Here is a 23,281-nt window from a genome sequence, read left to right as displayed (position 1 = left end):
TCCTACACACAAATGTGGTGGTGTGTTAGACCCAGACTGTTATAGTCTTCCTCATGTCGGGAATTTTTTTGGTTTACCCATGAGTTAAATTTCACTACATCTGTAATCTCTTAGTTGAGTACAAATTATGCATGTTTTTGTAAACAACCCATATATGGGAATCCTACTGCTGTGAATGAAAATCAGCTACTAGAACACTAACAAGATTGGGCTTTAAATTTCCACATATATTTAATAGCATTAAATTTAGCTTTTAGTCTTCCCATTTATCAATTTATATATAGAAAGCATTAGAAACAAAACTAACAGAAATGGATGCTTCAGTCTAACTTCCGATTTGAGGCTTTATTTAGAAAATACGCAGAGGGATTAATTTTGTAGCCCAGAATTAAAAATTAAATTTGTTCTGAAAGAAGCAATTAATGAATGCACTACAGTGAAATCTGGAGCATCTCTGATTTGCTGTTAGCTAATTGCTGGATATTTTATTCACTCCAGCAGTTTTATTTCTAGTCAAGACGATCTTTGGCATCTGTTTTGAATTGTTAATACGGAAATAATGCATTTTTAATAACTGCAGCTATTGCAGTAATCCCTTGCTTGCTCATTTTACAATGTTCAAAATAGACAGAAATAATGCAAGTTATCTTGCATTCTCCTATTGTAAGAAAAGTCTTAGGAAGCCTAAGCATATAATGTACTTCCAGCTAGTTGTTTGTCTGTTTGTCTTCCAGTTAGCCCACATGCCTCCTGTGTTTGCTCTTTTTTATTATTTTTGTTTGGAAATTTAAAAAAACCAAAACCGCACACAAAAAAACCCAAACAGTAATGTCTGTAGCTTGGGCACTTTAACTCCCTCTCCCTTTCTGCCTCCCAAAGTAGAGCCGTAAAACCAGCATACGCTAGTTGAAAGCTGCAAATTCCATGAGGTGTTCTGTATCTGTTAGTGATCATTTGAATACAGGTTTTATTTTTGGCGTGAAGGGCAAAGTAAAGGAGACAGTGGTACACCCTGGAGAGCCTTCCAAAAGGGCCTGGATCCATGTAGTCTTGTACTTCAGTTGCTGAGCCTCTTGCTTGATACAGCTTGCGTTATCTCAGTGGCCTTGCAGCTAGAATATGTGCAAAGCAAAGCCCAGAGATACAGTGGCATTCAGAGAAAGTAAATTTAATCATCTCTGCTTCTTGTTTGAAGAACAGTCTGTTCCCAGCATTTTCTAAACACATCTTCTAAACACATCTTTCTAAACAATCTTCAGTTAGTACTTCAGCCTATCTGTATAGGTGCTAGATACCTTATACTAATAACATACACATACTTTCGTGCACCTGATAGTTGTTGACTTGGAGTGTATCACTTGAACCTTCAAGTTACTGAGTTGTTTACACCACTCCTGAACACTCAGGGTTCATTTACAGTCTGAGGATAGTTCATCTGCCCTGTAGCCCTAGTGCTGCTGTAGCCGTTAGCTATTCAGGCTTTTGTGCAATGAGTGTTACAGCAGAAATGGCTGTAGGAATGGCTCCACACAGGAAGATATAATGTAGAAGAGTGCCCATGCTTGGAAATACAAAGTCTTATTCATATCTGTATTCTTTGTATGGATATTTAATAGGCTGACATATGCACCTACAAATGTGGACAGATTTGCTTACCACTAATGTCTAAGCGTCTTTTCATCTGATGTGTTTATTTATAACTATGATTTGCTTGTTCTGATTTGCATGAAATGTTGGCTGTCACTCATTCCTTTCTCCATCCACTTTACCTTCCATCCTTCTAATATTAAATTAGATGCCCTTATCATGTCCGAAGACCATTTTCAAAATCGTGAAGCTAGAGATTTTTCTTTTCTTTTTTTTTTTCCCCAGTGATACCTGTGAAAACAAAAAGATAATGCAAAGGATGTTATAGTACCAAAGAAATCCCATCATTTTCTTGCAGTCTCTACCTGCTTAATGTTTAATCAGCACCTCTGGGAGGTAAAAACATTATTCTGAAAATACTGTACTTATGTGAAATTTTAATGTGGAATCTTTGTTTCACCAGGTAATGTTGGCTTACATGCAACAAACCACAGTATGGAAGACGATAGAAGGATTGATTGTGCTATTTCTTTTTGTCTGAGCCACTGGTAGGCATTGTAGCTATTTTGTTACCATAACTGGTTAACACAGAAGCTTATCATACAATGATGTGTAGCTGACAGATGCTTCTATATTGTGCTAGAGTGGTTTGGTTTTTCATAAGTTTTTTCAAGAGCATGGTGAGAATTCTTGCACACTAGGCACACTAAGGGAAGATCAGGAACTTTTGGCTTAGATTCCTGAAAGTGAAGAATACCCGTTTACAGATAAATTTGGTTCTTTGCAACTCTCTGTTTACTTTTTCAACTGATGAGCACTATACTGTTTCCCAGGCTTAGACACATAGCAAATACTTCACATGTCCTTCATGCAAGCATCTATAAAGACATTCCACTCTACACAGCAGACTCCTCAGCCCTGTGGTAGTTCCCCAGTCAATGATGAGTCACAGGTGAAACTGTAGCTGCAGGAGCCGTACTTCAGAATCCTTTGTACTCTTGATACGACTATTTATTGAAGTTTTCTACCAAAAAAAAAAATGTTAAATAGGAATCTTATTTCTAACTGAATAGCGATTGCCTAGCTATACAATTTAGCACATTTAAGCACCATAGCCTCTCTTTATAATACACGTAGATTTAAAAGCTTGACAATATTTTTTCAAATTGAGCAAAGGAGTGAAAGCAACATAGCTCAGACCAGCCAGCATACTGCAACAAAGACGGAATATGCAGATGAAGAAAGCAAAACAGATCCAAACTCTGACCAAATCATATACTCTGTGCTAAGTCAGTATGAGGTTCAGATGATTATATAAGGCATCTGTGTTCAAACCCTATGGCAAAGGAAAGCTGGCATAATTATAGTAATACTTGTAATTTTCCACTTGATGCCTACGTGATCTAGCAATGCAAAAATGGTGAATTGTCTTCATACACAGCAAACACTTTGAAAACAATCAGGAGTTGGCAGAATATCATGAAATTTACTATTTGTTTTTGGATTTTCTTGTTTTTTCTTCCTTCATTGTGTTCCTTTCCATCCTCCTCCTTCAGCGTGTTGTTTAGTTTAAAGGAAGTGACCACTCGTGGTTGTGTTACTGATAAAGAAGTGACCTCGTACAAGCTTCCTGCTAAGCCGGCATCCCTTCCTCCACCCGCCATAAAGCACATTATAGCATTACAGATGTAGGTATTCCAAACTGCTTCTTTAATAGCCTTTGTGCCTTCTGGTTTGTAGCACCATTCATGATGCTGGCAACTCTGCATGGAAACAGAGTTGTTCCTCCTACTTTAAAAAACGGTGGGGGGAGTAGTAAAGTGCAGATCTGTTACTCATCAATATTTCTGTATGTAAATCACCAGCAGAAGGGGAATGCATCTGTTCTGCATTTTCAGTGGAATGTGGGCAGTGACAATACCTGTGGAAAGTTTCTTTTAAACATGTTAAAAATAAAGGAGCCGTGGCCATAGTAGGCTGTGTATGTGTATGACTACTTAATGTAATATTTCCTTTGGGAAAAAACAGAAATTGCCCTTTCAAAACAGCTTTTGCCTCCGAGTTTAACTCTTAAGTGTTGGCCTAGGCTCATTTGGTGGTTCTTCATTGTGTTGAAAGTCCTGTATCTGAGATTGAAATGGATTAATCGGATCGTACTTACAAACAAGTTACACAATTTTGTGGATTTAAAAACAAAACAAAACAAATCTCAAGCTTAATTTTCCTAATGCTGTTCCCTGTGATTCTGTTCCTCTGTCTTTTTTCTTTCTCGCCCCCCTCTTCCTTGGCAGGGAAGATAATGTTCTGCACCAGTTCTGCTGTCCACCTTCGGGGTCTAGTAGTCCATCTTCAAGATAACAGAGAAGCTCGGGGTCGCTAAGTGTGCAGTCAGTGCTACACCTGTATAGTCCATCTCTCCTCTCTTACTGGTGTGTATGGGACTGACACTTGCATGGATGCCATAGGATTCTGATTCATGTCAAGTTTGAGTTATTCAGAATGGCACAGCCATAAATTTTAGCCATCGATGGTTGGTAATCTCCTCTCCATGCTTTTCTACAGCTCTCTTCCTTGTGTCTAGTATTTAAAACACACGCAAACTGTAAACAAATATATAAAATGCACAGTTTATTTTGAACTAAAATAAACAGTACCATAAGTCTTTAAGTGTACTGTGAGTTTTGTTACTGTATGTACGTGGTCATGTGGTATGAAGGGTGCAAACTAATGTGATTTTTTCTCCCCCAAATGTTAAGGCTATCAGGCAGGAGGGGAAGCTATTTCTTAGAATCTGTATTAGGCTGGTTTTACTGCTAACAGTCCCAGAAGTTTGTTTCAAGGTTAGGCAAACATCAACATGACATTTTATGAACATTACTATATAGAGATTAACTGTTCTCTCTTTGCTTTTTGATTATTCTGAGGACCCAGCACATTTATGTTGTACAGCAGATACTCTATGAGTGATTACATTTCTAAGCTTCTTTGAGGTCTGTCTGCTAATTTTGTTTGCCTGTGTTTGTGAAAGTCTTGTATTAAGCATTAGCAAAAGTACAAGATCATTACTTGTGTATTTCTGTTACCTAACTGATGACAATATTTTTCTCTAAGCTGTGCACAAGACTGTTGTCAAAGGAATGAACTTGTAATTGAATGGCCCTGTAACTGCAACCAGATAAATGTGAACGTGTCCATGGGTGTCTAAGAATAGAGTCAAGTTACCACTGCCCAAAAGGCACTTTGTTGATTACATCTTTCCAGACACATCTTGTGGCTCTAAAATAACTGGAGGATTTCTACTGGTTGGATCTTCCAAACTTAAACAACCCAAGCAGATGTACCAGGAAAGATAATTTCTATGAAGTGGCATTTACTAGCCCAAAGCTAGCAAGAAGGAAAAAACTGATGGGGCGGTGGGGAGAAAAGGCTCTTAAGTCTGTTGTTGCTGTAATGGGTTAAAATGTTACTCCAAAGTGTCTGGAGCTCACCTGAAGGCAGAGGTGGTTGGGTGTAGGGTGAAAAGCTGATATTTATTTTTAGTTATTTGTGGCTTTGAGGATGGGATAAAAGCAGAATCATCAGGATCAAGAAGGGAAGAACTGTGAAGGTAGCTTGAGGCTCATTCTCATCCTGTATAATGTGCTTTTTTATGATCCTGAAGGAATTAATATAAAAAAACAGAATACAGGTTATTTCCTTTTCAGTTAAACTTGATCAACTGTTTCTATCCTTCCTGATAAAAGTTTTCTTGTGCTTGCCTTAGGTATGATTGTGAAGAGTTGGAGGCATAAGGAAGAATTTGCTTGCAGAAGGCTATCTGCCTTCATGGTCTTGCAAGTTTGTCTATGTCCTTTGTTCTGACTGCAGACTGTAAACAATATATGGCTTCCTCTATTATTTGGTTTTGAATGTTCCTTAGTTTCATGTGTTGCTCAGTCATTTGGCATTACAATATATATGAAGTACTTTCGTTCCCACTGTAAAATTTGAGAATTATGTATGCAAAAATTGTCTAGTAGATTACTGCAGGTTTTTATATCCCTGGAAGTGCTCTGACGTTTACTGGGTAGGATAAAACATTGAACTGTTTGAATGTTGCTCCCAATTTTGGTCTTTTACTGCTATAATTAAGAGTTTCTCAAGAGTTGCTTCCCAAAGATAGAAACAGTAGGAATTTCTGATATTTTGACTTGCTTATCTCCCTCCCAAATGTAAACAGTAATTAACTCTCTCAGTGTACTGAACTGAAGCACTGTAATTATTCTCTTCTATAGGGTAGGATTTGTCCAATCTTTTCAATAAGTATCTTTTATATATTTGTGTAAAGGAAAACAAAGAAGAAAGACTACTACTTAAACATGAAAATTAAAACCACCAGCTCTAGGTGCCAGCCCTTTTGCCTTGAAGAAACAGCAGTTGATTACCCTGAATGTGGTTGCAGTTAATGATGTGTCTTGGGAGAAAATGAAGTCAAAGACTGATCAGTGTTATTAGCTGTAACCGGATGCTATCATTGGTTGTTTTCTATCTGGTAGTTTTCCAATTATGGGAAAATAGCATCATTATAAGTTGCTGGCATTTGAAACAATTTGAGTTGGTATCCGTAGTATCATCAAATCATGGCATTTACTCTTTGTGGAGCAAATAGAGAAGCTGACCTTCTCTGATGCAGTGAAAGTCAGAAATGCAGAAGTAAACATTTTCCTATCTAAATAAATCATGGCTGGCTAAATAAAACATGCAGTGAATCTCAGGATTTTGCACTAGAGCCTAGTAGGGGTTCTCTTTTAGTTAACCAGTGTTTAGAATTAGATGACCTAAATGCTGTGCATTATTATAAAACAGAGAAAGAAAGGTAGCAGTGGAAAAATTTGCTTTTTCGCCTGATCCTTAGATGCATTTGCACTGTTTCTGTGAAAAGTGAAGACTGTCTTATTGTGCATTCTGGTATGGAAGGTGGAGTAGAAATGGCATTTTTCATAGACCAAATTTCTTCATTCAGGAGCTCTAAGGATTGAAGAAAAGCTGCTGGTTTGGGAGAATTCAGTTAATTTCTTCTTTGGCACCTTTAAGCACCTGCACCTAGTAGGATCAGGCTATTTTGTTTTTCTTCTGCAATGTGGAGTTCTCCTTTGCAAACATATTCAGCTCTTACGTTCTTTTGGGTGGTTTTGCCTAAAATAGGTGGGTGAGACTTCAGTTTTGCAGAGCAACTACTGACTTGCTGTTATTTGCTGTACTTGTGTTACTTTCTCTCTGTAATGGATGGTGGGAAGTCATTAAAACGGCTGAGAGCAGTGTGTGCGGACCCTTTGTGCTTGAATGGTATGGATTTTTATGCACCACTAGATGGAGCAAAAAAACCAGTTCAACTGTGATAAATTAGAGACTTATCTCCCAAAGTAGACTTTAAAATAACTCTAGCTGAAGCAAAATATTGTGTAACATAAAGAGAAGAAATAATCCCCTGATAAATGTGGTAGGGTGCAGATCGTAAGCATGACTGAAATCAAGCTTTTAAAACTCTCCCTTAGCCATTCTACTAGCTATGTGATTGAATGTGAATTGCCACAATTTCAAGCAACTCAAGAGTCCTAATGAATTTGAATTATGTATATAGTTTATGGCCAAGGAGGCTCCTTAGTTGAGCAGGTGCCTGGGGATGGCAGAATGTAACCTGCTGATCAGAATGGAGCGGCATTGAAGCAGCATTTAAGGTGAGTCGTAGAGGTCGTTGTCAAGAGGTAGGGACTTGGCTGCTGTCCCCTCTGAAACCACCCGTCTCCCAGTTTTGAAAGGGGGACATTCATGTTACGCAATACTGATTTGCCAAACTGACCATTTTGAAGTGCAGCGCTAAGTCCTTTTTCACCTCAAATACTGAAACGGAGCACGAAGTTCTCAGAAAATGTAAGCCCCCAAATATCTACACAAGCATCTGTGAAAGTACTTTACTATCTTTACGTTGTTGCCAGGATTGTGAGTGGTGGTAGCATTTTTCGAGTTTTTTACAGCAATTGAATAGTTCCTGAAGTGGTGGCTAGAGGGAGCTCCAATGCAGTCTGTTTCAAAGCTTTCTCAGTAAGTGAATCATTACAAAACCAGCCTATTTTATTACCTGAAGCTGTAGATGAAAACAAAGGAGGAAGCCATCTATATTTACTTTTGCATGCTATTAACACTGGAGGTTGATAAGTATTTGATCATGGGGAATGACAAAATGGATATATATGCCAGCATGCTTTACAGTCAATGTTTTTTATCTGTTTTATAGTTATTATCATAAGTACATTGTTTGTTTGTGTAGTTTGGTCTGCCTCTACCTTCCTCAAGTTGTAATACAGAATATGTTCCAGGGAAGGTGGGTGCATGTGTTTAGCAATATATGAATAGTCATATGGGGTATTTAGACATCCTACTGTCAGATGTCTGATGGTTATGTAGAAAGGAGTATAAGAACAAGACAAACATACAGTGATACTTCTCCTAGGCTCCTGTAGGCTTTGGCAAGAAACTAATCCATAGGTGATGTCTAGTAGATTTTCAAATAAATTGACAATTACTATTTAAAAAAAAAAAAGCATGAAACAATTTCAAAACTGCTAGATAGATGTTCCTGCTATCAAAGCAGCAGAAATTCTCGTGTTACTGTTCTACCTCTACTACATTAATTATAATAATTCAGTTAAGGGTATCACACCTGTATTTACAGGGCATTTGGTGTTATGAACCTTTTCTCTCATGTGCAGGTATGTTTCACAAGTTCTTTTAACTTCACAAAATGTGCACAGCAGTTGCTCAGTACTGGGCGGGGAATCTGTAAGCAAGCACAGCTGCACAGAAAGTTTGAATCATCTGCAGCAGTAATAGCTTAATGTGACTCAGCTGAACAGAAGCTTGATTTTTATTCCTTCCTTCCCCTCCTCTACTGCCTGGTGAAGGACACTTTGCCTTCCTTTCTGAAGGGAGGCCCTGGTACCCGACAGGATTACCTGAATGTGCCAGGTAGTGAACTCAGTGCTTGTCGGGGCCGGTTCCTAGCTGTGATCAGGGGATCACTTGTTCTGATGAGCTGACAAAAATGGATAGATAAAGAGAAGCCAGAACTTAATTGAGTCAGTCTACAAGGAGAAACAACATCTCATGAGTTCAGTGAGAGTTTTTCCTGGCTGTGTCTGGATCAAATTCAGCCTCCTTCTCTCAGCTACTGGTTGGCTTTTATGACTCAGTCCTGCTGCTATTCAGTTCCCACCCTGTGACACAGAGATGTTCATTTACTGACCCTTAAAAGAGACTTTGGAGACCTTCTTGGGGATGGGAGGGACTCGCTCAGAGTGTGTTATTTTTTTTTTCACAACAGCATGCTACAGGGTCGGAAGGAAAGAGTAGCTATACAGCTAACGTGTTTTGGTTTGCATAGTAAGGCTATAGTAAACATTTGGGTCCTCATTAAAGACAGCTTCTATTAAAGATGCTAATAAGGGTGGGAGTTTTCAAAGATCCTGATTAGTATGGCTTCCTTTGTGCTCAGTTAACATCTTTATCTGCAATTAATGTTTTACCTTGGTCGTTTCTGTAAAATATGGGTGTTGCTGTTTTCCCTTTAGAGTTGGGGATGAGATTTTTTAGAACATTTGAAAATAATTATCTGTATTTACTAAACAAGCTGGGAAGCTGAAATTTCAAATAACCAAAACCCATTTCTTCCTACAGTTATGTTTACTGTCCATATTCAAGTGAAAATTTTTGCACAGTATTTTTCATGAAAAATACATCCCTTTCTATTTTCTAGTGTTTCAAGCAAGTGCTTTTGTTTTTATACCCATTAGAGTTATTTGGGTTTCTTTTTTGTTGTTGTTATTTGTATGCTCTTTGGCCTTCAGTGATTTTTGGCTGATGCATTCATAGAACAAATGGATAAAATCAACGCAATTTATGATCCATTAATGTAAGCATTTTTTCCTAAAGAAATTATGTCACTTCTCATTCACCTCTGAATTTTTTTTCTAGCCAATCACTGGAGCATTGCACACCTGAAAATGAGATGGTATTGAAATCTGTCTTGCTCTCTTCCTCAATTAAATTCATCTTTATGGAGAATTCAATTAGATGTAATTGATATTTTATGACAAGATTTTGCCAGAGGCTGGTGTAGTGCAGATAATTAATCTTGATCAGGAAATGTTACTTAAATAATTTTATTTTGTAATCCTACAAGCAGTATTATTAATAAGGTGACACGTATTCTGACACTGGAAAGAATGGGCAGCTAGCCCATTGTTCAGTCTCTTAGATGTAGCAGATGTTTCTGACAAACAAGTTTGTTTGCTTGTTGGTCACGAGGTGTCTGATTAAAGCAATTTCACTCAGCTTTGTTCTTTGTTAGTGGGTGAGCTCTCAGCTGTGCCCGCTGCTGTCAGCTGGCTGTGGAAGCCACGAGATTGCTGCTGTTGGTGCCTCTAGGATTCAGCATGAAATTGAGGTGCTCTCCACATGTGTTTAGCTCTTCAGAAGCCCACAAAGACATGTCTTCTGCTTTATAATCAGACTTTACTATTGAAGGCTCTTTTTCTATTTTTTTTCTTTTTTATTTTGGGGAGCTCAATGAAAATATATTTAATTCAGTGCTGTCAATACATACTGGATTCCAAGTAAGACATGAACAGTAGTAGTTCTTCCCACAAACTGCTTGGTTAGATTACTTCAAGGCAAGAAAATAGCCAGTGCTTTTTTAAAAAAAAAAAAACCCTGAAAACAACTGAGCAGTAGGCATTATCAATTCATTTAACATTTTTCATCAAAGACTTAAGGATGATCAAAGAGCCAACAAGGGAGGCAAAGGTTTAGGTGTGTAAGTGGAGCAGCAGGAAGCCTGTCATTTTATTACAGATGAGGCTAAATGAATCCTGAGCTTTGCTTTCATGTTTCATTAGGCATTTGCCTCAGCCACAAAACTTAGTCCAGCTTGAGAAAGTCCGCAGTTAGCTTAGCCATGAATAGGAAAATTTGGGAGGCAATTTCTATTAGCCTCTGTGTAAGATGCTTTATCTGTCAAAACTTGGAGTGGTAAAATATGTAGCTGTGGAGGCTAGAACTGAAGATGAGGTGGTGCCTCCTCTAGCCAGATGTGCAAGTTTCTGCCAGTTGTTTGTTTTATCTAATTCTCTGGTACTGAAAAGTTAAATGGTAGAATAGTCTTTGGGTAGTGCGTATGAAATTGAAAATAGGGAAGATTCATTTGAAGCTTATTCTCTTTAGGTATTTTGATGTTTTCCTTCCTTGCTCTTTGTGTTTTGAGGGCTTTTCGAAAACAATTTCACAGTATTGTGTGTGTGTGCATATACATATATATGCACACATATATAGCAGTTTCCCAAGTATGATTGTTCTCCAAATATGTACAGCTGCATCCAGATGGCAGTCGGAACCTTTGGCCCTCTCAGACGCATCTGGGACTGCATAGTCCGATTTCTTGGTTTGCATTGAAGTTATACTGGTTCCCATGGGTATAAAGGCACCCTGCACTGTTCTACTGTAAATACTGTTTGGAACATAGAATGAATATGCCAATCATTTGTGAACTCTGAAGTTATGTAAAGCATGTAGTCACCTTATTGTGGCTTCAACTGGCTCCTTTTATTATGAAAAGTTGTGAAAATTATTATTATGGTAAATTAAATTTTTATATATACTATATAAATGTATACGTACATATGTATGCACACAAATATATAAATTTTTTAGATCTGCTACTTATACACTCTGATATTTGCATAACTTCTAAATGTTGGACAAGAGCCACTGCAAACTGGGCCTGTGCGGAAACCCTGACTTGTCCTGCAGCTGCCCTTGGTGAAACCCAGCACCGGTGCAAAAGAGTCTGTAGCCTACGGGATCCATTTGGTACTGTCAGGAAGGTGCCTGTCTCAACTTCTCAGATGTGTTTGAAAGTCAATGTGCCTCTGTAAATTCACTCAGCACACTTGATAAATGTAAACTGCCAGTTGGCTGAAAAATCATGTTTCCTTTCTATTGACTAGGTTGCTCTGTAGCTTCCCCATCCTGCTTCCAGCATGCACACTTACTAACCCCACTTTTTGTTGTTTTGCCACAGACATGCTGACGTAGCTCCAGTTGTGCTTGTTTTCAGATTCTGCGGTAGTTTGCTAGTTGCATGGTATTTAACTTAGTTTTGTAAGCCTTTTCTTCCAGAAAACAATGATGCTTTTAAAAAAATCTAACCCCATTTTCAATTTAGTAGGTTTGTAGCCTACAGGAGGAGTAGAATTACTAAAACATTTACTGTGCATATATAGTGACAAAAAGGTTATTTTCTCTATTTAAAAGAAGCATCTTAACCTCTGACAGACTGATACAGTGCACTACAATGTAAATCATTGAGTCTGCTTATGTAAATATCTCTGTCAATTTTCTTTTTCAGAAATGATGAAATGAATATAATTGATGCAGCTTTACCAAGTAGTAGGGAAACAGCACATTGATCGTAGGTCTTTGAATCCTCTTAACAGCTTGTGTAATTCTGTTACATTTCCTGGGAAACAAAAGGGTCACGTACACTGATCTATAGCATCTTGTAATCTGCTGCTCCTTCTTAAATGTGCTAGGTAATCAAAGACAAATGTCACTGACATGCAGAGAAATAATCATTGATTGCAAGTGAATGTATTGAAATAGGTTGAAAGTCATATGAATTCTTAAACTGTAATACTCATGTTTCTGGGCAGCTACAGGAACAAAAAGCTTTGTCATGGTAGGTGAGAAATTAGCTTCTGGCAGCATAGACTGTGGCTCACGCTGCCTACAGATCTGTGCAAGGGAATAAGGCTCCTCTAAGCCTTTTGTTTTTCTGTACGTATGTAAGCATTTGCAGTATGCAAACTACAGGGAGGTGCCTGCAGCATATGGTAATATGTGGGAAATACTTAAGCTGCAAACTTCTCTCAGAGCACTCATTCTGAACTGGGGATTTAAAATCTGCTGGTGTGAAGATGAGAAGAAAACCATTAGTCTATAAACCAATATGAAAAGTGGAATAAAGTCTGTCACTGAACCAATCCTGTGGTGCAGCCATGTACTGCTTCATACCAACAGATCTTTTAGGCTTTGAACTGTCTGCAGTCATAATGTTCTTAAGTATACATGAAGGAGAGATACCCAACAGAAATAGTCGCCATTTTAACAGATGAAGTCATAAGTCTCTGCTCTTAGGATATAATGTAATGGAGCCAATTTAGTGTGTTCATTTTCATATTCAACTTGATGGGTTTTTTTACTTTGCTGCATCACTCTTGCACTTTAGGCTGCTGCTAGCTGTTTTAGGAGGACAGTAGTAACACTATAGCTTGCAAAAGGACACATGATATTCAAACACATGTTTTAAATTACCCGTCCATTTTAGGTTTACTCAACAGCCTTTGTTTTCTGTTATTTTTCAGTCAAGTGATCTCAAATGCCACGAAAGGATACTTGCAGAATTTAGATCTTTGTGGTACCTGGGTGCACACTGGTATGGGGACTTGGGCAGAGAGTACCCTTCTGTCTATACTGAAGCTTCTGTGCTTTGTCCTTGCAAGTGGTATAATTTTGCTTACACTGGGGGTAAGCAGTCACACAAAAGAGGAGTTAGCCTAACTAGGTTACTCTAAGTGCTTAATTCACAGTAATTGAGAAACCTTACACATAATGTTAAAGTGTTTTCAGATTTATGACTCTCATTAGCATCACTTTCTTTGCAGATGATATGCAAACAAAGGGAAAGGTAGCTGATTCTGGCCAGTAGACACAAATGAGAACTTTTAATGGAGAGTTTGTCCAGCCATATTGTTGAACAAGACATTTTCAAACACTTCAGGTCTCAGATTACATTAGCATGCTGGACCTTTGCCTCACAGAGGATTAAACATAGATCTGGAAACTTTAATGTCTTCAAATCAAATTATATACAATTGGCTGCTGCTATCAGCAAAGCACTTTCTCTTCCTTCTTTGGAAAACCTCAATTCCCATGTTGCATGTATGAGTTGGTTTTGTTTTCATGGTTCTAAATTTGAGCTTCAAATAGTAGTGAAGTTTGTTAATAAACATCTGATCTTCATGTAACTCTGGGAATAAGTGCAATTTAAATGATGGGCTTTACTTCTAACAAACCCAAAACCACAGCACTGCAATATTTTAATATGAAATCAGTTCCCCTGGCAAGATATCACCTTGAAAAACAAAGCTGATTAGATATTCAGCAGATAATAAATTCTAAACTGTTTGCTGTCATGAGGGTGGTTCCTTGATAAAGATATCCACCACCACCACCCCCCCACCCCTGCCAAAGTTCGGGGCTGGGGGACTTGCAGCTCCTTTGGAAAACCCAGGGAAGGCATACGTGATTGGCGTGAACTCTGAAACTGTGTCCTAAGATGTAGTGGTGAACAGTCTTAAATAGCAGGGCCATTAACTTTTAGATGTTATTGCTGGAGTTAATCTAGCTGGTGGGAGTTTTTTTAAATTAATTTTTCAAATAACATCTTTCACTGTACAATGTGTTACTACAAAACTGAAATTAGAGCATTTCTTGAAAAGGAAGCTTCTCCAAGTCCCCCCATTGTTATTTTTGCAGATTGCTCTAGGAATGCAGGCCCCAACTTTGTAAGCACAAACTGAGTTTTGTTTAGTATAATTCTGTTGTCTCTGTACAGAAATTAAGTTTTACTTCTGCACAGTCTTCTCAAATTAATGAAGCCAACTGAGCTTCTAGTCTGGCTATTTCCTCATGGCTTTAGGTTCTTGTTGGGATAGCTTTGTTACTTTTCTTATAGATTTAAAATCTCTTTGAGATACTATGATTATATTCTGATTTTGAAACCATGTTATAAAAATGAGTGTTTGGGCATGCTCCTGTGCTGAACACTCCTGAAATTATGACAGAACACTGTGTTGCAGAGGCAAGCCTCCTGAAGGACGAAAAATGAAAGAAAGCTTGTGTGTATAGCTTGCACACAGCGCAAAACAAATTCAGTTACTTTTCTAAGTATGCCAAGTAGAAAAGTGTGTTCAGTTTTCCTAAAGCTCTTGTTTTTCTGTCTTTGAAGTAAACCTTTTGGTCACTTAGCCATGTGGTATCTGGAAGAGATCCAACAAAAAACTCTTATCAGTCAGTTGGTTTTCTGAACAACCAGTTGCCTGCTTAGATTTGTAATCCAGTTTTAACTGTTAGCGACCTGGGAAAATGAGCTGCACTCTGAGGACAGGCAATACAGGCTTTCCAGCTCGGAGCAGTGCAAAACCTCTAGACCCAGCAGGACTCTACTTGGGAATCTAAGTCATTTGACCCCAAAGTGAGAAAAGCTTTTTATTTCTAAGAATGGCATTAAACATGTATTTAAGTACTTTCTTGTCCAAATGGTTCATTAAAATATTTGAAGAGAAGAGAAAATGAGAAGCAATATCATCAGTGGTATTCTTTAAAGTTCCTAGTCCTTCCTTCTGAATGCTGCCTTTCCATAGGTGAATGGTGCTAGTTATGTCAGTAAAGCTATTAAATTGTATATCGAAAAGGAAGGCTTAATTTGAACTATACTTTTGGGTTTTGTTCCAATGACTAATATCGAGTGATGTTTAGGTCTGGCCTACTTACCCACGCAATTCTGCGGAAACCTCTGGAGTTGGGCTGTTCTACTTTTAGCTCTATGGTTCAGACAGGCTTCTGCGAGACAGGTTCTCTGAATTGAATCCACATGTGAGTGTAGCTGCCAGAAGCATTACAGGTTTCCTGAGAGCTTCTGCCTTTGCAACATCCCTGTTTTAAGAGTGCAATATGTCCCCCAGAGAACTGAAGGACAACACAGTAATGAGCTGGTAGAAACAGTGGGTCAGAATAGCCATGCCGCATCAGAGCGAATGTCTGTCCAGGCCAGCACCTTATCTCTGACAGTGGTCCATAGCAGTGCCAAAAGCGTGCCATTATACTAGTCTGCCTTCAGTTCTTGAATATGTCTTGATTCACTTGTATTGCACTAATTAATACAGGACACAGCTGTATGTCTGATAAATGATGCTCCAGCCAGAGAAGACATTACAGTAGAGCTTCTAGCTGTATATCCATCTGATTCCTCCTAATTTCTGGCAGGAGCCCAATCTCTTCATTAGTTTCTGGTCTGTGATATTCAAATTAGAATTTCCCACAGCTTGTTTCTTCAGGACCATTTGTCTGGGACATCAGGTAAGGGGCTGTCTAACAAAAGCAAACGCTGAACTGCTAGCCACTGGGTCCCTTTAGCTCAGAGCACTTCTGAGGGGGTTTTGGGGGAATGTGTCCTCCCTGACGGCTTGGCAGATCTCTGGGCAAAGCCAGGAGCTGAGACGTTGCTGAGCAGAATTTAGGGGTGGGAGGCTAAAATTAACAGGAATGATCCTTTGTTACTGTTTTCTGTTAGTTCTCTGTTAAGTCAATTCACCATATTGTGGGTGCTTTGGAAACTTGACCACTAAGCAACTAATTAAAGGGGAGCAGATTGAAGATGACGCAGCTTTCTGTATGTTGTTGAAATGCAGCATTATGAAGAAGGCATGATACTGTGCAGTGGTGATTATGGCTTTCACTTGGAGCTAACGCATGTTGGGACTCAAGCTAGACATTCTGGAATCCTATCAGAACTCACAGAAGTGACTTATAGTAAGTTCACACAGCATACGAAGGGATGATTTTGTTTGATGACAAATGTAATGGCTGGAATATCATTTCCAGTTTTGTTTCTGTGGGAGGGGGTTGTTCTGGCTGAGTATGATCCTTCTGTTACCTTCTTTTTGCCTGTTATGATTAGATGCTTTGGGCTTACCTACCAAACAGAGTACTAAGACTGGTATCTAAAGCATTCATCAGTGCTAGTTTCAGACCATCCTCAAGCAAGCGTAAATATTTCCATCTAATGAAGCTGCACTTTGGAATATAAATAAATAATTTGGTCCTCTTTTGTAACTGAACGTGTGGAGTGTCACAGCATCAGCCTGCAGTGAACAGGATTCCCTTTCTTCTGTGTACTGCCAGTTCATACGAAGAAACTGTGACAAGCAGCAATTATTCGCTGAGCAATATCTAGCACAGTGTCTTAAATGTTTAATATATTATTCTCCATTCCTTTCCTCAGCACTAAAAATAGGTAATACCATGCTGCTTCTAGCACCAAAGGTTTGATACAGCTCAGAATTGTCTTTCCCCCCTCACACACATGCACTCCGAGTTGTCATTTGCAGATGGCATATCTTTGTACTGTGATGCTCCAAGTGAATTTCACTTCTTAGCCAAAAGATGATATATTTAAGCAATCTTTATTTGGGATCAAGCTGTGGGTTTGCTTCAGCTACAATTATTTTATCTGCCACCATTGTGTATTTTTGTGCCAGAAGAATATCTTGGCTTTTCTCGAATTGGAAGTTTTTCTTGCTGCTTGCACAATGTCTGCTTATGTTATGTAGTTATTTGTAGCCTCTGTCAGCAATAAGGTAGGTAGTACTTGTGGTCTCATTTATCCTCTGGTTAACAGATAACGAAGCAGTTGCAGCCATCTGCACTGATGGAAATGGACTGCTCCTATCCCAGTTTAGCATTATTCAGTAGAATTGAGCCTCTAGGGCTGGTAGTGGCCCATGGGACCCTGAGAAGGGGAGGCAACCGTGCTGAGCTATCACAGTGTGGGGACTCTCACAAGATCATCCGCTCAGTGTAGTAAGAACCTCCATATAACTTTGTGCTTTCTCAAGAAAGTTAACAAATACTCTGTAAAAGGCTTATAGCACAGACAGTGCTGGACTACTAGAATTACTATATTCTGTTTATCCAGTCTCAGCAAGAGCATGGTTCCTATGTGGTTCTGCTACACTGGTGCTTACTGCAATCACATTGAAATCTTTCTTAGAAATGTGCTAATGATTTACATTGTCACCGTTCCATACTGAGAGACAGAATAGTTTAAGGTCTCTGTTTGTAATGCTGTCTCCCAGATCAAAAACACTCCATGTCTATTATCACAGCTGAGGAAAGCGAGATTTAAGATTGTCAATTCTTCGAAGTATTCATTCTCTACCTTCTATGTGTCCATATGGTAGAAGGAACTCTGTCTTACACAGTTTCAAAAGTAATCTTCAATAAGAGTGGTTTTTGTATTTAGGAAAAACAGTTTCTTTCATCACAAAAAAAAGCAAAATAAAACAGAACTTGTATCATTGTTCAAGGTACCAAGAAGCTAATTGTGTGTCTCACTTAAATCTGGTAAAACATTGTGGAATATGATCTTTTAAATACCCAGTTGCTAGGAATCCTGTACCCCCAGGTTTGCTCACTAGACAGTGTGAGTAACAGGTGTTACAGCCCATGGCCTTGTTTTTTACTTCAGGGCAGAATGCTCAACTAGAATTGTATTTACTCTTTTTGTCTATGGATACCTAAAGCCTACTGAATAAGACAGCGTCTGAATTTTAGACCAATGATTTCTTGGTAATATTTTTATTTTCTCCTGCGTAATACACTGTAGAAGTGGGCTATTTATGATTTCTGTGCTAGCTGATAGAAATAGATGCAAGCTCTAAGCAAGTTCATAATTCAGGAGTTGTGTGTATCCATGTTTTGTATAATTGTTTTAGCCTTGAAAGAGGTTGTTAGTACCAACAATTACACACATTCTTCAAATTTCATGCTGACCATGTTAGTGCCAAATAATCCAACTGGGTATAGCCCTGTGTGCCAAGTTTAGTTACAGCTCATGGAACGATTTCTCTGCCTTTTCTCTAAAATGTCAAGAATTTGCATGACGAAGAGATGTCAGTCAACTGACTCATCAGTGAAATTGGTGCAGATTACCTCAACTGCCTACCTAGAAGGACCTTGCAAACTCCATGGAAACAAACTTGAGATACAAAACAGCCTGCAGGGTTGTTTAGAGCATTTCCCTGGTAATGCAGGATAGTTCTGCAGTTTGTTTTCTTCTCTTTAGTGGTGGTATAAGTCTTAGCTCAATTTTCAGCCAATTCCTTGGGCATAGTTCTACAGTTAATAGTAGTTTGTTTGGTTTTTTTTTAATTTCTTGTGCATGTACAAAGTAGAAATTCTACATATATAGACAAGTCCATTATATTTTTAATAGCATATTTTTAATAGCTCTATCATAAGATAGTGTATGGATTTCTTTCTGGATTACAAATGTACTGAGTCAGTGCCCATTAGGAATAAACAAATAGGATTGTTAGGCCTTCCTGCTTGCTTTCCTTAGAGCAATGCAATATTTTTTTCCTGTCCAGTTAATTTGTTAAAAAAACCCAAACAAACAGAAAAAAAAAAAAATCACAAAAACCCAAACAAACCTTGTTTTGAAGTAACCTAAAATAGATATGTTTTTATTTTTCCTGAAAGAGACATTCCTGAAATTACTTTGTGCAGAATGAGATATTTTCTTTGCTGTAGCTTAATGGTACTGTGTTCAGGATTTGGGTTATTTTTATGTTTTAAATTAACTTTTCATCTTTGAGCAGTGTTTGGAAAGAAACCAAAAGTTTAAATGAGATTTTAGATGTCAGGAAAGAAGGGGAGTGATTGTGATATACTATAATTATTCTGTAAATTCAGTAAGAATTAACGAACTTTCTGTACCCCAAATCCAGATCTTTCAATAGATTTTAAACTTGATTTCTCCTGTTTCTACTGGCTTTTTTTTCTTGGCCACTAAACTTTGTTTTTCATGTTGTCAGCCTACTCCTGAGGCTTTCCACAACCGCAAGTTGAATCGGTGGAGGGGTGACCAGTTTAAAAGGCTAGGTTATAGCTTTTTCTGGGCACGTAACCCTCCTTAGTGTATGTCTTGGCTTCCATCTTGCTCCCCAATAGCGATCTGTTTGTGGCTCTCATCCAAGGAGATTTCTTCAGCTCATGTAGCTTCTACTGTGTGTGACACTGTTTTCATATCCAATCTTCACGTAAGAAAACCAGTAATAAGCCCTTCACCACAGGGCTGCTTTCATTCTGTGTTTGATTGAAGAAATTAATTGTGCAGGGTGGGGAGTCTCTACCATAGAGACTTCACTGTAAGAGACTCCGTCGTCTGCCTCTGAGCCCCTGGCAGAAGGGCTCCCCGGCGACACACCGCAGGGGCCCAAAGCTACAGCGGGCTCTCGCCGTGACGTAGGCTGCCCACCACGTAGGCAGCACTTCTTTAAAGCAGATAGGCTTTTGAAGCCCTTCCACCACCATGGTGCCCGTGGGACTTGCTGAGCACATCAGCAGCTACTGCGGCTCTGTGTTGCCAGCTACCAAGTTGATTAGATCTGTGGCTTTTCATGTTTGGGGCTTTTTAACTGCAGTTACTAAGTGCCTAAACAGTTATTAATAGCTTGCTGAACTGCTATTAGCAGCAGCAGGGAAATTTCTGGAAAGCTATCTCAGTAAAAATGGAACCTTTCAGCCATGTTCCAGGACAGCCTCAAGATGGGTATTTTTGCTGTGGGAACTGTGCTTTTTCCTATGTATTTAAAAATATATGCACCTCCTGACTGAAGCTTTTGGTCGTTGGGGAGCCTACCTTAGGTGTCTGTCTTCAGAAAGAAAAATGAGGTATTTTTAATTAAGCTGTAATCCTGCTACTTGTGATTGTATAAGGAGTCCCTGAGGTCACAACATGCTCAATGTCATTCGGCACCACAATCAAGGCTGTGCCGGGGTAGAGGCTAATCAGCGCTGCCTTGTGTCTCATTACCATCTCTTCTTTATGCACAACATATTGTCACTGCACAAAGACAGATTCTGTTAAATATTTATTTATAGTAAGAAAGGCCAAAACTGTTCAGAGAAGATTTTTTTAAATCTCTGTAAAAGCAAGGCAAAAAGTCACGCTTAGTGAGCAGGTTGGCACTTCCGTAGCATGCTGTTAAGCAGTAAACTTAATTATAAGTAAATTAAGTTCACCCTTTTCAATTGTTAAACTAACAATGAGCCACAAAGCCAACATATGTAAGCCACCCCCTCAAAATTCATCACAATTCACTAATCTTGAACTCTGGAAGCAAACAAATTACAGAGTGGAATAAGCTACTAAAAGCTATTTTAAAGCTTTAGTTAAAAGCTGTTTGGACAATATGGTTTGTTTCTGTTCCTGTACAGCTAGTTCTTCCATATGCTGTGTTTATGGCCTCCTTCCTTCACAGAACCCCATTTATTTTTGTAAACATACTAGTAATCTTGGGATTAAAAGTAAAGATTTGCCATTGACTTACAAATACCCACCGTAAATATAATTAATACAATTCTAATGCTAATTTTATGAACCTCCATAGACCATACACATTTATGACTATATGAGCAAAGATTGATCTATGGCAGTTTGTATAAGGGATATAAATGGATAACTGTGAATAACCATTTAAAAAGCACTTCTAACATGATGATGGAGTGTTCATTATGAGGCTTTGGCTAGTGTTTTATTACAGCCTGTAGAAAACCTGTTTTCACCCTAAAAATTTCAGTCTATATCATACATATGTTTATAATAAACCTGAAGTCGTGCTCAATAAGAGCAAGTCTAATTAGTAATACCATACTACATGTTAAAATATTGCTGCTTAAACATAAGCATAGTCATAATCACCTTGGTACTTACAGTGTCTTAACTAAACTTTCTGCTGCAGCAATTCTTCAGGACAACTCTATAATTGCCCTTTTGGGTAGAGAACACAAAGCCGCAGAATGTAAGGATCACTGATCTGTTAATGAATAAATTAAATAATCTGATGCCCAGTGTGAGAAAAGCCAGCAAGAGGGTAGAATGGAACTTCATGAGGCTCTCACAGAAGAATTTTGCCCAGTTCCCTGTTCCACGCAGCTGTGCTATTTTTGCTTAGTGGATATACTAAGGATGAAAGCAATGTGGCCAGGAATATGTACTTGTAAGCTGCACAGTGCTATTCTGTGATCATGATTTGATTTACATACACTGCCCTATTCTGGTGCTATTCTTTGCCAGTAAGTCTTCTGCTGAGGACCCTTCTTGCATCTTGAAATTATATACATGCCTAAACTAAGCATCAACCTTACAGTTTGTTGAAAGGCGATTTATGCTCAGGGACAAATTCCAGCAAATGTGATCGGAGAGTAATGCAGATGTGTCTGCTGTGGAGAAAGCTAGCACCTCCAGGAAGGACATTCGCATTGCCTAAAGTTTTCAAGCATTTACGGTGTAAAGGTTTCTGATGCTTCCTAAGGCAGGCTGTAATACTCATATATGCTGGTATATTCTGAGGTTCTGCACTTGATGCAAGTGCATTGAGCTGAGATTTTACTGCTAAGTGTACACAGTGCAAGACTGAAAGTAGAAGACAGGTTCTGGAAATGCTTAATATAGTCATGCATACAGTAGAACTTGTGTCAGTCATTCATAGAACAAAGACGGTAGAACTTGTGTCAGTCATTCATAGAACAAAGTGTTGTCATTCATGTATAACAAATACAGAAGGGTAGAGTGCTTTTAAAATATTGAAAATTGATCATGTTTTGACTAGTTCAAAAAAATGTTTCTGTAATTCCCCTTCCTCTAGTGTATAGGAAATAGCCGTTGGGTTTTTTGTTTAGGTTTTGTGGTTTGGTGTTTTTTTCAACCGTGTTTAATGGCATGCTAAGTATTATAAAATGTCATTAAAAAGGAAGAAAATGTAAAGTCATTAAGCATTTGACGTTTAAGGACATAGTATTTTTGAATAGTTTTAATACTTCATAATTTTATTCTTCTGCTATCATCTCAGGACTTCACTGGAAACACGAAGCAGCCTCTCAAGTGATCCGCTCAGGTACTGTGGTAATACAGATGTTAATTTTAAGTTTGAAATGATAGAAATTGCATCTATTCTGTATTAGCTGTACATCACATAGCTTTATCTTACAACATAAAGCCAGTAAAGGCATTGACCAAATAGCTGGATTTTTCTGTTTTAGAGGGGATAGTGTGCTCTCTTCCAGGATTTCCAACTTGAAATTCAGTTCTAGCTTCAAACACTGTATTTGTTGTCAGAGGAGCATGAAGGGAAGGGAGGGAAGGTGTGTTTGTGCATGCACATGGGCAAAACATTTCTCTCTCTCAGATTTTTATAACCTTAGATTGTGCTGAAAACATTTGACCTTCCCTGGCAGTTTTATACTGCTTTGAGTGAACAACACTGATTGTGCCGAACTGTCATTCATGTTTTTCACTGCTCAGCGTTTTGATAAAAGCACATGTATAAACTTCAGAGAGTACTGTCATATGAGTCATTGCAGTAACTAAGATTTTACTTTGATCACTCAATTTAGAAAAAAAATGCTTAGCACTGTTAACAGTGCATATCAAATGGGCACCTTGCATCTTTTATTCTCATAGTTGCACATTAAAGAGTGCATCAAAGTCTCAGACTTCCTTTGATTAAGTTGGGGCAGAGTCCCTTCCTCTCAAATTGACAGTTGTTTTGGTAAAAGTCTTCCTTTGGAGACTTTACGGATTGAGGATGTGACTTTTCCCCACATTGTGTAGTTTTAATCTTGCTTGAACAAAACATTAGCGGGAACTGTTCTGTTTAACCTTATTCAAATTAAAGGCCCTCTCTAATCTTCCATTATTTTCCAGTGTATGGTCCTCTAAAAGTAAAGAGTATGCCTTATTATCGTTTCCTAGAAC

At 38.4% G+C, this 23,281-nt stretch overlaps 1 protein-coding gene across 6 annotated transcripts in view; it reads left to right on the top strand.

Moving 5' to 3' along the window:
- IQSEC1 (IQ motif and Sec7 domain ArfGEF 1) overlaps window positions 1-23,281 on the top strand; it is a 356,171-nt gene that overhangs the window by 171,704 nt on the left and 161,186 nt on the right. For all 6 annotated transcript variants that reach the window (XM_075053238.1, XM_075053240.1, XM_075053239.1 and 3 more), the window contains one exon: window positions 22,377-22,421. In XM_075053238.1, the coding sequence (XP_074909339.1) occupies window positions 22,377-22,421 (45 nt within the window). The remainder of the gene's footprint in view (window positions 1-22,376; window positions 22,422-23,281) is intronic.

This window comes from Buteo buteo, chromosome 21 (genome assembly GCF_964188355.1).
Source record: "Buteo buteo chromosome 21, bButBut1.hap1.1, whole genome shotgun sequence".
Lineage (NCBI taxonomy): Eukaryota > Metazoa > Chordata > Aves > Accipitriformes > Accipitridae > Buteo > Buteo buteo.
Note: the sequence above shows the minus strand (reverse complement) of the source record. Positions and strands in the feature narration are given on the sequence as shown.